Genomic DNA, 12,046 nt, shown 5'->3' on the forward strand with positions numbered 1-12,046 from the left:
TAAAACCTTTTGTAGCTATAGTCAGAATTTATTTTTAAAAAGTTGAGAGTGGCTCTGTGTGTTCACTGTTTTGAGATTACAAAAGGAACAAGGTAAGGACTTTGGTCTTTATCCTAAGAGATGTGGGCCTTGCCTTTTAAAACTGGTCAACAGGGGCTGGGGCTGGGACTCAGTGATGGAATGCTTGCCTAGCACATGCGAGGCACTGGATTCAATCCTCAGCACCATGTAAAAATAAATACATAAAATAAAGAAACAAAACAAAATGGTGATTCCTCATAAAATTGAAAAAAATAAAAATAAAACTGGTCAACAGCCAGGCTTGCTGGTGCATTCCTGTAATCCCAGTGGCTCAGGAGGCTGAGGCAGGAGGATCATGTGTTCAAAGCCACCCTTAGCAATTTAGTGAGGCTCTCAGCAACTTGGTGAGACCCTGTCTAAAAATAAAATATAAAAAAAGGCCGAGGATGTAGGTCGGTGTTAAGTACCCCTGAATTCAAACCCCTGTACCCACAGGGGGAAAAAACATTATCAGCTGCTGTCATTTCATTCTTTATCATAGTGCTCAGGAGATAGGCTCCCTATAGGCCGCCCAAGGCCCACTTCATTTGACAGAGAGGGATTCACTGAAGTCCCAGCAGTTTAGGACTGGGTGGGTAAGACCTCAGACTAGTAAGAAATTACTATGTGGGGAAAAACAGATATCTGAAAAAAAAGAAATAAAGGAAAAAGAAATTGTCGTGTGACAGGCACTATTATAAGTTCTTATAAATCATTTAATCTTTACATAATAAAAGAGGTAGAAAAAAATGAGGAAATTTGGGTAGTTTGCTCACGGTAATAAATAAAGTGGTAAGTGGTAAAGCCACAACACAGAGCTAAGCAGTTTGATGTCAGAGCCTGTGCTTTCCTTTGATTTATTTGTTTGTTTGTTTATCAATGCTGGGGATGGAACCCAGGGCCTTGCCTTGCATGTGCTAGGCAGGTCCTCTACCACTGAGCTACGCCCCCAGCCCTGAGCCCGTGCTTTTAATATCTATTGTTCTGCCTCCCCAGTGACTTGGGGTTATATACATTCATTCACTTCTTATGTCTTTTCCTCTATTTAGCTACCATTTCGGTCTCTCTTGCTCTCTCCAGTTCATTTTCCACAGAGCAGCCTCAGTTCATAAGTCATGTACATAAATACATAAGTTCCTTGTTTGGAAACCTCCAGTGCTCCCCACATCTCTTAGGATAAAGACCAAAGTCCTTATCTTGTTCCTTCTGTAATCTCAAAACAGTGAACATCGTTGCAGTCTTCACATCACACATCTTACTGCCTTAGTTTCCTTGTTTTCAATTTGAAAATTCCCAGGCAAGAATCTTTTAGCCAATCAACAATGCCCAGGGTAACAGAGTCGCATATCATAGATAAGCCTTTTAGGGCTCACTCTTGACTTTTAGAGTGGTCCACATCTATAAATGGGGGTTAGGAATTTCTTCTAGTAGGGTGTCTGCCACAATGTTCAGGTTTAATCTTTGATTTCTTAGCATATGAGTGGAATCCATGAAAGAAAGCATCACTGAGATGTTTGATCTGTGCCACTTAGGTTTAAAGAGCCTTCTCGCTTTGGAGGGAGATTTTCAGATGTCACTAATATCCACTTTCTCCTCCTACAATAAGTGAACTCCCCTCATTTTTACACAGGTAAAGATGATATTTCTCAGTCTTCCTGCTTCTAAATGGCCAAGGGGCATTTTATCCAATTGAACTGAATTTATACATCTTATGGGAAGTGTCTTCAATAGTAGGTGGTGTGCCCTTTCCTCCTTTCTGTAACTTGGAATGCAGTCATGCTGGATGGGATTGGAAGAGCTCTCTTGAACTTTAAGATGGAAACTGATGAGAATGATAGAGAAACAATATAGAAGCAAGGAATTGTCAAATTAATTTCTATCTGCTTAAGCTTCTATTATTTTTGGTTTTCTGTCTCTAACTGCCAAACTGAATCTTACATCATTTGTTTGCAGATGGGAAACAAGTTTATCAATAGTAGTAGAAGGGCCTATAGAAGATCATCTCCCAGATCCTGCCACTTGGAATCTATCAGCAACAATTTCTGCCTTTCCTGCTCGGCTTTCTTCTCAATGACATATGGTTTCTTGGAGCATTTCCTGCTCTTTCTAGCCACCTAGAACAGAAATCTGAATCCATGTGAAACAACTGCTCTTGCCTGGTCAGGCCTTTCTCCACACTCCTTTCCCCTGACACCATTATCAAGAGGCAAAAAGGCCAAAAGGGAGGGGGGGAGTATTTGGCATGTACCACAAGTTGAGGTCTCTGGTGGGATTTCTAGTGCTCTGTGTCTCTGTGGTCCATGGTGTGGATATACATGTGCTATGTGTGCCTGGAGTTGTGTCTAATGTCATCTAGTCAGCAGATGTTGACCTAAAGAGCAGAAAAGGATCTGGAAGTCATCCTGTTTTGCCAGGTGTTAACTGGACACTGGAATATCCAAGAGGTTTTCAGGTGACAGTCTAGGTGGCCAGGGTTTAGGGAAGCATTCAGAGGATTTAGAACAGAAGACCTAGTTCACTGTTCTGTGTAAACTTCCTGAATATAAGCTGTGTTTGTATCGAATTTGTGTATGTTTCTGCATGCCCCAGAGTGCTGAACAACCCAAGAGAAAGTCACGCAGGGTGTGCTTCCATGAAGGGGGTGAATAAAGCTGAACCACACATATCAATAGTGGCAAAGGATATTGATCTCATCCAGGTTCCAGGCACTGTCCTGGGGTCAGAGGCTACCTCTCAAGTGGGCAGGAGACAACTGAAACCTCAAAGGAGACATGAGATAGGGTTGAACACCAGAGGGATGGAAAGGAGTTGGACATCGGATTTATAACAGAAAGAATAGTGCAAGATCCACCCTCCCAGCCCTCACCACAATCACCTCCCCCAGAGTCCCCAAAGACACTGGTTCACTTCCCTGGGTTGGGCTGGAGCTTTTATTTTATGTCACATCTCCTCCCTGCCCAACACTGTTCTCCAGCTTGAAGCTTCCTGGCTTGAGGCGCTCCTTCAGGGTCAGCATTTGCCATCCTTTATGATCTGGATATCCTTTTTGGTTTTTCTGGGATTACAGGAGACAAGAATGAGGATACCTCTGGGAACTATAACATACCCTTCAAGGACCAGGCCCTATCTGTGCAGATACCCTGCTGAACCCACTCCCATATCCTACAGTGTAGGAATATAGGGCAGATCCCAGGGATCTGTGAGTATTTCTATAACCTTTCCTTCTTACATCTTGCCCCTGGGAGATTTCAGCTTCCTGGGATTTCCACCACCTGTGCATGCTTATGACTGCCAAGTCTGTCTCCTGCCCAGACCTCTGTCCTTCCTGACTATGCAGTTGTCCATTGCACATCTCTGGTATATACCAGAGGTTCAATTGTTCACAAACATTGTATCCTACAACTACTACCTGCACCCTCATAGTTCACATCTTGGCAATTAGCACCACCAGCCACCCAAGCCCATGGGTTAGAAGAGCAGCGTGTTGTTCTTGCCTTCTGTGTCCCCTTACCTTTCATGTCCATTTACACAACAAACCTGCAATTCTACCATCAATATATCTCTCTTTTTGGGGGGTGTACTGGGGATTGAACTCAGGGCCACTCAACCACTGAGCCACATCCCCATCCCTATTTTGTATTTTATTTAGAGACAAGGTCTCACTGAGTTGCTTAGCACCTTGCCATTGCTGAGGCTGGCTTTGAACTCACAGTTCTCCTGCCTCAGCCTCCTGAGCCCCTGGGATTACAGGCGTGCGCTACTGCACCCAGCTCAATGTATCTCTTAACTATGAGTCTAATTTTGATCTTTTTCTAAACTGGACAGTGTTCTGCTGCTTCTTACAGTTCCTCCAATACAAACTTTCACTTCTGTCTAGAGCTTTGTGGTTTCCAGCCACAAAGAAAGAACCTTTCTTTTCTTTCATGAACTCATTTAGCTCTCAAGCTGACTCTCAGGATTTTATTGGTGAAGAAATGAGACCAAGTAGGTGATCGGTTTTACCAAAGTCATGTTCTAGCCTCTTCCTTACCTCTCTGAATTAATTTTTTGCCCCTCCCCCATTCTCCCTTCACACTCCAGTTTGTCCACTTTCTTCAAATACACTCTTTCCCTTCCAGGCCTTCCCCAGCTCCCTCTCTTCTATCTGGAATTATCTTCCCTACCTCTTCCTTTCTAGCTTATTTCCACTTATCCCTCAGGGCTGTGCTCAGGTATTACCTCCTCCAGGCAGTCTTCCCTGCCTCTGCCCATTCCTTGTTACCATGGTGCCCTGTCCATATGAGCCTTGGGCATTCTGTGGTGCAGTTAGCTGACCGTCAACCTGGCTTCCCCCTTAGATTGACTGGATGCTCTAGGAGGCCAGCAGTGCTATCTAACTTACTGTGCTCTGTTCTGTCCTGTGCCTACCACATAGTAAGTATTCAATATAATTATTGTATTCAGTATAATTATTGACTATAGAATGAAAGAACATTCTATAGAATGAGGTGACCCTAGCAATCAAGGGCAGAATAAGAAAAAGAACCCAGGGTTTCTGGCCCTTCTCCTCTACCCCCACCAGCTTCTGCTTGGAATCATGCCCTCTCTTTCAATCATATTTTGGCTCATTCTGTTAAGAGTAAATATCACTACTCCGCAGGCCAAGCATATGTGAAGGAAGAAGGCGGTCAATTCTTTCTCTTTTCAGATTTGTGTGCAGCCAAGATGGGGCCTACCCAAGCAAGCTGAGTTGGGAGTTCTTACATTCGGGTCAAGCAGAGATGACATTCACTGTTGTATGTGACCCCATCAGTGCCACAGACGAGGTTAGGTGTCTGGGAACAATTTGGAGGCTCTGTCATGTGCTCACAGATGGGCTGTGGAGGAGACAGAGGAGACTCAAAATCAGAGACAATAGGGAGGGATATAGGAGCTCTGCTTGGAGCCTGAGAGGCACCAGGATGGAGCCAAATTCAAGACAAACTGTGTGTAGGTCTAGTGAACATAAAACCAGCCACTCAGGACCCTGTGGTATATTTGTGTGTGTGTACATGACCAGGTGCCTGTGGTTGGATGCATATTGAGTATGTTGCTGTGTCTACTGAGGTGTGGGTTTCCCAAGTATACTGTGTATTTGTGTAGAGTGAGTTTGTGCCCTCAAGTTCTTGGGGACTGGTTCCATTACTCCTCAGAGGATCCAACTAGAACCTCTCTGTTGGTCTGATTGAGGACCCCAGGAGACAGAACCCATCATCCTAGGGGGCCTTCTTCCCAGGAGCCCCTGAGCTCACTGTAGCCTATCAAGTCCTTGGAAGGAAGGTACATAGTGTGGGAAGATTGGAGAAATGAGGCAGGGCTTGGAGCTTAATTGAGGCTCAATTTGAAAGGGATTCAGACTATACCTGACAGAACCGGGTCAAGATTGGGCCCTGGCACAGGGAGAAGGGAGAATGAGGCAGTGTGGTGCAGCACTGAAAGCTCAGGCTAAAGCCCTGGATTCTGCCGGACCAGCTGTGTAAACTTGGATGAGCTATTTCCATTGTTGGAATATTAGTTTCCTCATGTGTAAAAATTAGGAATGTTCCTTGCATAGGACTAATTGAAATTATGTTAAATATTTGGCTTTTTATCTGGCACCAAGTATGTGGAGCTGGATTCGTTCTGATGGACTGACAGGAAGATGCTACACTGTTGGATGGGAAGGTGGCTTTGAACTTACTCATTCATCTATTTGAAAGGACTGATTGATGTTCCCAAGGATGCCGTCATCACTGCCTTAGGATCACTGGGGATGTTAGACCCAGAAGCTAGGTGGAATAGGCTTCAGGGGCAACTTGATGTTTGTCTACTCAGAGTAAAGGGATGAATGATGACACCCAGTGGGGAATGACTGGCACTCCATGGGGCCATTCAGTGTGCTAAGGTCACCTCTTTGGCCTGAATCATATGGTCGGTCTGTATTACACAAAGCAGAGAAGATGCTATGTGCTGCTAAACCTTGGTAGGAGAATCTCACTGAGGGAAGGGGCCTTGGAGACCAGGTTGAGACAGATCCCAAGGGCTTTGATGAAGGGCATAGACTTGCTTAGCCTAGAGGGAATAATCTGGGGATCATGCAGGCTCAGGAGTCCACCCTGACCTCCTTGGGAGTCATTGAAGGTATCTGAGCAAGAGTGGAGAATAATTCTGGTGTTCCAGCATGGATGAAAGGACTTCTCTCTGCAGAGGGAAGGCCACAACATCAAGCATCTGCCTTACCATTCTTGAGAAAATGAGCTTTTCTGCTGACACTGGCACCTCTGAAAAACAAATCAGTAAGAATAAGGTAACATTGGTCCTAGGTCCCAGATCCTGGGGTCTGAGGACTGTTTCTCCTTCTCTGGGAGTCCTGACCCCAACACTACCAATCTGGAATTTCTCAAACAAACCCAGAGGATAGGGTTTCCAGAAAGCTGATGTGATCTTGTGTATCATACATAGTGACAGAAAGTCTCAAATCAGGAAGGTAGTCACCAGCATGTTCCTCATTCAGAGTCCACTGAAATTATGGTGTCCCACATAATAATATCAACAACTCAGTAGTTACTCTGTGCCAGGCATTGAGAATACATGATTTTTTTTTTTAAAATATTTATTTATTTATTTTAGTTTTTTTCGGCAGACACAACATCTTTGTTTGTATGTGGTGCTGAGGATCGAACCTGGGCCGCACGCATGCCAGGCGGGCGTGCTACCGCTTCAGCCACACCCCAGCCCCAGAGAATACATGATTTTAACCACTGTTCAGACCTCTCTTGCTGCTCTGAAGAAAGGAGGGAAGAAAGGAGGCAGTGGTGGATGCTGTGCTCTGCTTCCCTGAGCCCACCCGTAGGACTGAGGCACCTGACCTTCGGCTCACTATCTAACCTTGCATGTCCCTAAGTCCAGCTTTTCTTCTGCTCACTGTTCCTGTAACAGGCTCTGTTTTGGTTCATGCAAAGCCCCTCTCCCTGAAATGTTGCCTACCCCCTTTCTCCTATTGAATCATACCATCCTTTCAAGGCTCAGAAGACTTTCCCCCATTGTTTCCTGAGCAGACCTGAACTTGGGCTTTGCCACAAAATCACATGCTACCCCACTCACTGGGTCACCCTGCCTCCCTGTGAACCTGAGCTTCTTGGGTTCTTTGACTCTGTAGCACCCTGGTCAATTCCCACATTCAGTATTCAGAAATTGACCACTAAAGTATGCCGGGGGAAGGGAGAGTCCAGAGTTTCTTCCTAGGAAATGCGGGGAAATTTTGCATTCACACCCCAGCTTCCTTTGACCTTGATCCAAAGTGCCCCCTTCTCACTCAGTCCATGCAGGATCTGAAATGTGTACAAGGATCCTCTTCAAACACTTTACTGAAACCTTCAGAAAACTGGTGCTAGGCTAGGAGTAAGCAGTCTGTGTGTGACCAGAGCCCCTGGACCCATTTCTCATTGCCACAGTGTGTCCCCATTTGGAGAAGTGGATGAGGAAGTGGCCGTGAGTCAATGGCCCTGAGGACCTGCCAGGGCCTGCTTAAAACATTATGACTTCTGTCCAGTTGGATCCCAACTGGTCTCTCCACCTACCCCCATTTACTTTATTCTCAGTATAACAACTAGAGCAATTCTTTAAAAATATAACTCTGCCTCAAAACCCTTTAGTGCCTCCCAGTTTTAGAGGAAAAGCCAAGTTTTCACATTGGCCCAGGAGGCCTTACCCAGTTTAGTTCCTAGTTTGCCTCTTGTCTCACCTATTGCTGTGTACCCTGCCCTTCACTGCCCTCCAGCCACACTGGCATCCTCACAGTACCTCAAACTCTCCAGGCATGCTTCTACCTCAGGGCCTTTGCATTGGCTATTCCCTCTGCCTGGAATCCCCCAAATAGCCACAAGGCTCACTCATCTCCTTTTTTTCTCGGAGAGATCTCCCCTGATTTAAAATTGCAGTCACCTCCTAATCCCTATTACCCAGCTTGATATTTTTTTCCTTTGGCTTTACCACATTTTAGCCTACTGTTTAACATACATTTTACCTATGTTGTTTATTGTCTGTTTCCCTTCTCTACCCATTGGACTTAAGGTCCCTCAGGAGTGCTTTGTCTGTTTTTAGTAACTGATGTGTTAAAGGGGTCACAGTGCCTTAGCTGTGAAAGTGCTGATGTATTCCAGCCCCAAGGAAGCCCCACTCCAGATATATGTGTCTAGCCCCAGACAAGGATTCCCAGGGAAGAGCTCCCAAATGCTCACATGGCTGTTCATAGACTCAAAGCACAGCATGTCATGGCAGAACAGGAGTCAGAATGTCTCTCAGCATCCATCAGCCCTCAGTGAGCATAGTTGCCTATTGGCCCTGAGGACTGACACTCACTCACTCCTACTGCCCCCTCAACCTCTAGTCCAGTAATTGCCCAGTGCAACTATGAACTGGACAACCTCCTGCTGTATAGCTGGAGAAATTGAGGCCCCAAATGGAAGGGGACTTTGGCAATTCTAGGCCAAATTTAGAATCTGAACTCAAGTTTCTTTTCTCCTACTCAGGGGTTTGCCCACCACAGTAGAGGGTGTATATGTAGAAGGAAGGCATATGCAGAGAGCTGAGTCCTCACGGTGTGTTCCAGACCTTTCCTCTACCCACACTCCCAAGCTCTCTACCAGTACAAAGTCCAGGTTCTACCCACTCACCCGTGTCCACAGCGAGGAGGGCAACCAAGGCCAGGGTGACCACCCATAGACGGACGGCCATGCTGATCCTGAGCTGGTGTGGCCCAAGCTAACTGGGGCCTGGGTGGCAAGGAAGGATGGAAACCTGTTTATAGTGCTGATCCCCACCCTTATCTTATCTGGGGCCAGTTGGAGACAAGAGCGTCACCTCAAGTTAATCCCTGCATCCTGGAACCAGGAAAGGGCTTGTTCAAGACAAATAGTTTCTGGTGACATGGAGCTGTGGCTATGAGACTGGCAGATTTCTGGAGGGAGCAAATGTTTGGATAACTTACAAAGTAGACTGGAGCAAGGAAAGGGTAGTTGAAGTAAAAAGAAAAGGGAAGAGAAAGAACAGAAAAAACAGCAAGTAGGAGGAGGCAGAGAAAGGGGGCTGGAGTCATGGATACCTTTGTCAGTACCTCCCCCACCAACTTTGTGACTCAGGAAAGCCATTTTCCTTAACTGGGCCTCAGTTTATCTGTGCACAAAACAGATGATAATTCTGACTCAGCCTTTCTCCCAGAACAGCTGTGAAACTGGATTGGTGAGAGCAGATGGGAAACATTTGTTAAGTATGCAGTGAGAGAAATATAAACAAAACTGATTCTTTTTACTTATTTTTTGGTGCCATGAAGTGGGCATAACCAGCAGATAAAATAAAGGCAAAATAAGACTTTTTAAATAGCATGTTTCTCATGCTGCATGTACTAGCCCCCTGCTTCTGACACAGAATAAAACATTAGAAGAAAGATACTTTCATGTTTTTCAGGTACTATATGCTCATTTCCATTTTAATAGGTTAAACACAGGATTCTTTTCAAGAAAAAGCAGTATCTAAAACTCCCCCATATCTCTGTAATATACATATGAAGGAGTAATTTGATTGTCTGCCTTCAAAGAATTTCTGACTTATAAAATGAATACAATGAAGCTGGACTTGGTGGTGCTGCGTGCCTGTAATCCCAGTGGCTCGGGAGGCTGAGGCAGGAGGATCATGAGTTCAAAGCCAGCTCAGCAAAAGCAAGGCACTTAGCAACTCAGTGAGACCCTGTCTCTATTTTTTTTTTTTAAGAAATAAAAGTTTTTTATTAATTTGAAACTTTGCAAATGTAAAATTTTGTTACCTGTCAGTTTCTAATTTTACAGCTATTTCTGGTTCTTTGGGCTTATTTAATGTTTTTGTATTAATTATTCCCCTTGAGAGGCTTAAGATACACTCAATTAGGGATTTTAAGATACAGTCTATTCATAATATGTTCCTAAATCCTATTTGTTTCTTACTTTTTTTTTTTAAATTTTTTATTGTTGGCTGTTCAAAACATTACATAGTTCTTGATATATCATATTTCACAATTTGATTCAAGTGGGTTATGAGCTCCCATTTTTACCCCATATACAGATTGCAGAATCACATCAGTTACACATCCATTGATTTACATATTGCCATACTAGTGTCTGTTGTGTTCTGCTGCCTTTCCTATCCTCTACTATCCCCCCTCCCCTCCCCTCCCCTCCCCTCTTCTCTCTCTGCTCCCTCTACTGACAATCGTTTGTCCCCCTTATATTATTTTTCCCCTTCCCCTCACTTCCTCTTGTATGTACTTTTGTATAACTCTGAGGGTCTCCTTCCATTTCCATGCATTTTCCCTTCTCTCTCCCTTTCCCTCCCACCTCTCATCCCTGTTTAATGTTAATCTTCTTCTCATGCTCTTCGACCCTACTCTGTTCTTAGTTACTCTCCTTATATCAAAGAAGACATTTGGCATTTGTTTTTTAGGGATTGGCTAGCTTCACTTAGCATAATCTGCTCTAATGCCATCCATTTCCCTGCAAATTCTATGATTTTGTCATTTTTTAATGCAGAGTAATACTCCATTGTGTATAAATGCCACATTTTTTTTTATCCATTCATCCATTGAAGGGCATCTAGGTTGGTTCCACAGTCTAGCTATTGTGAATTGTGCTGCTATGAACATCGATGTAGCAGTGTCCCTGTAGCATGCTCTTTTTAGGTCTTTAGGGAATAGACCGAGAAGGGGAATAGCTGGGTCAAATGGTGGCTCCATTCCCAGCTTTCCAAGAAATCTCCATACTGCTTTCCAAATTGGCTGCACCAATTTGCAGTCCCACCAGCAATGTACAAGTGTACCCTTTTCCCCACATCCTCGCCAGCACTTGTTGTTGTTTGACTTCATAATGGCTGCCAATCTTAGTGGAGTGAGATGGTATCTTAGGGTGGTTTTGATTTGCATTTCTCTGACTGCTAGAGATGGTGAGCATTTTTTCATGTACTTGTTGATTGATTGTATGTCCTCCTCTGAGAAGTGTCTGTTCAGGTCCTTGGCCCATTTGTTGATTGGGTTGTTTGTTCTCTTATTGTCTAATTTTTTGAGTTCTTTGTATACTCTGGATATTAGGGCTCTATCTGAAGTGTGAGGAGTAAAGATTTGTTCCCAGGATGTAGGCTCTCTATTTACCTCTCTTATTGTATCTTTTGCTGAGAAAAAACTTTTTAGTTTGAGTAAGTCCCATTTGTTGATTCTAGTTATTAACTTTTGTGCTATGGGTGTCCTATTGAGGAATTTGGAGCCCGACCCCACAGACTGTAGATCGTAGCCAACTTTTTCTTCTATCAGACGGCGTGTCTCTGATTTGATATCAAGCTCCTTGATCCATTTTGAATTAACTTTTGTGCATGGCGAGAGAAAGGGATTCAGTTTCATTTTGTTGCATATGGATTTCCAGTTTTCCCAGCACCATTTGTTGAAGATGCTATCCTTCCTCCATTGCATGCTTTTAGCCCCTTTATCAAATATAAGGTAGTTGTAGTTTTGTGGATTGGTTTCTGTGTCCTCTATTCTGTACCATTGGTCCACCCGCCTGTTTTGGTACCAGTACCATGCTGTTTTTGTTACTATTGCTCTGTATTGTCTCTAAATAAATACAAAATAGGGCTGGGCATGTGGCTCAGTGGTCAAGTGATTGAACTCAGGGTCACTTGACCACTGAGCCACATCCCCACTACCCTCCCCCCATACCCAAAAAAAGAATAAAATATCTGATTTTCTCTAATTCATTTAGGTCAAGGATTTTGAACTCTATCTGAAGATTTTATTTACCTTTGGAGAATTTAAAAATACAGTTTTACTATGAAATATTTAAATCAATATTTCAGTATTGGACTGGGGATAGCTTGGTGATAGAACACTTGCCTAGAATAGGTGTTTTTTGTTTGTTTATTTGTGAGGTTTTTGGGTTTTGTTTTGTTTTGTTTTGTTGGTGCTACATTGAAC

At 43.9% G+C, this 12,046-nt stretch overlaps 1 protein-coding gene across 1 annotated transcript; it reads right to left on the minus strand.

Annotated features, from left to right (window-relative positions):
* Window positions 1-57: 57 nt before the first annotated feature.
* Spink4 (serine peptidase inhibitor Kazal type 4) lies at window positions 58-10,217 on the minus strand. The gene is made up of 4 exons (XM_046457164.2): window positions 8,733-10,217; window positions 6,298-6,338; window positions 4,804-4,916; window positions 58-3,115 (listed from the first exon to the last, which is right to left on the minus strand). Exons 1-4 carry the CDS (start codon window positions 8,791-8,793, stop codon window positions 3,070-3,072), a joined length of 261 nt encoding a protein of 86 aa, XP_046313120.1. The 5' UTR covers window positions 8,794-10,217; the 3' UTR covers window positions 58-3,069.
* Window positions 10,218-12,046: the final 1,829 nt, after the last annotated feature.

Source organism: Marmota monax, unplaced genomic scaffold (genome assembly GCF_021218885.2).
Source record: "Marmota monax isolate L192 unplaced genomic scaffold, Marmota_monax_Labrador192_F-V1.1 WCK01_AAM20220418_F8-fsc00069, whole genome shotgun sequence".
Classification (NCBI taxonomy): domain Eukaryota; kingdom Metazoa; phylum Chordata; class Mammalia; order Rodentia; family Sciuridae; genus Marmota; species Marmota monax.

Excerpts from the sequence above, each read along its gene's own strand:
- Spink4 (XM_046457164.2), bottom strand. The coding sequence starts at position 8,793 with ATGGCCGTCCGTCTATGGGTGGTCACCCTGGCCTTGGTTGCCCTCCTC. Across the intron at positions 6,339-8,732 it reads CCTCCTCGCTGTGGACACGG|AGGTGCCAGTGTCAGCAGAA; the intron begins GTGAGTGGGTAG and ends TTTGTTTTTCAG. Across the intron at positions 3,116-4,803 it reads CATCTCTGCTTGACCCGAAT|AAAAACCAAAAAGGATATCC; the intron begins GTAAGAACTCCC and ends CTGTAATCCCAG.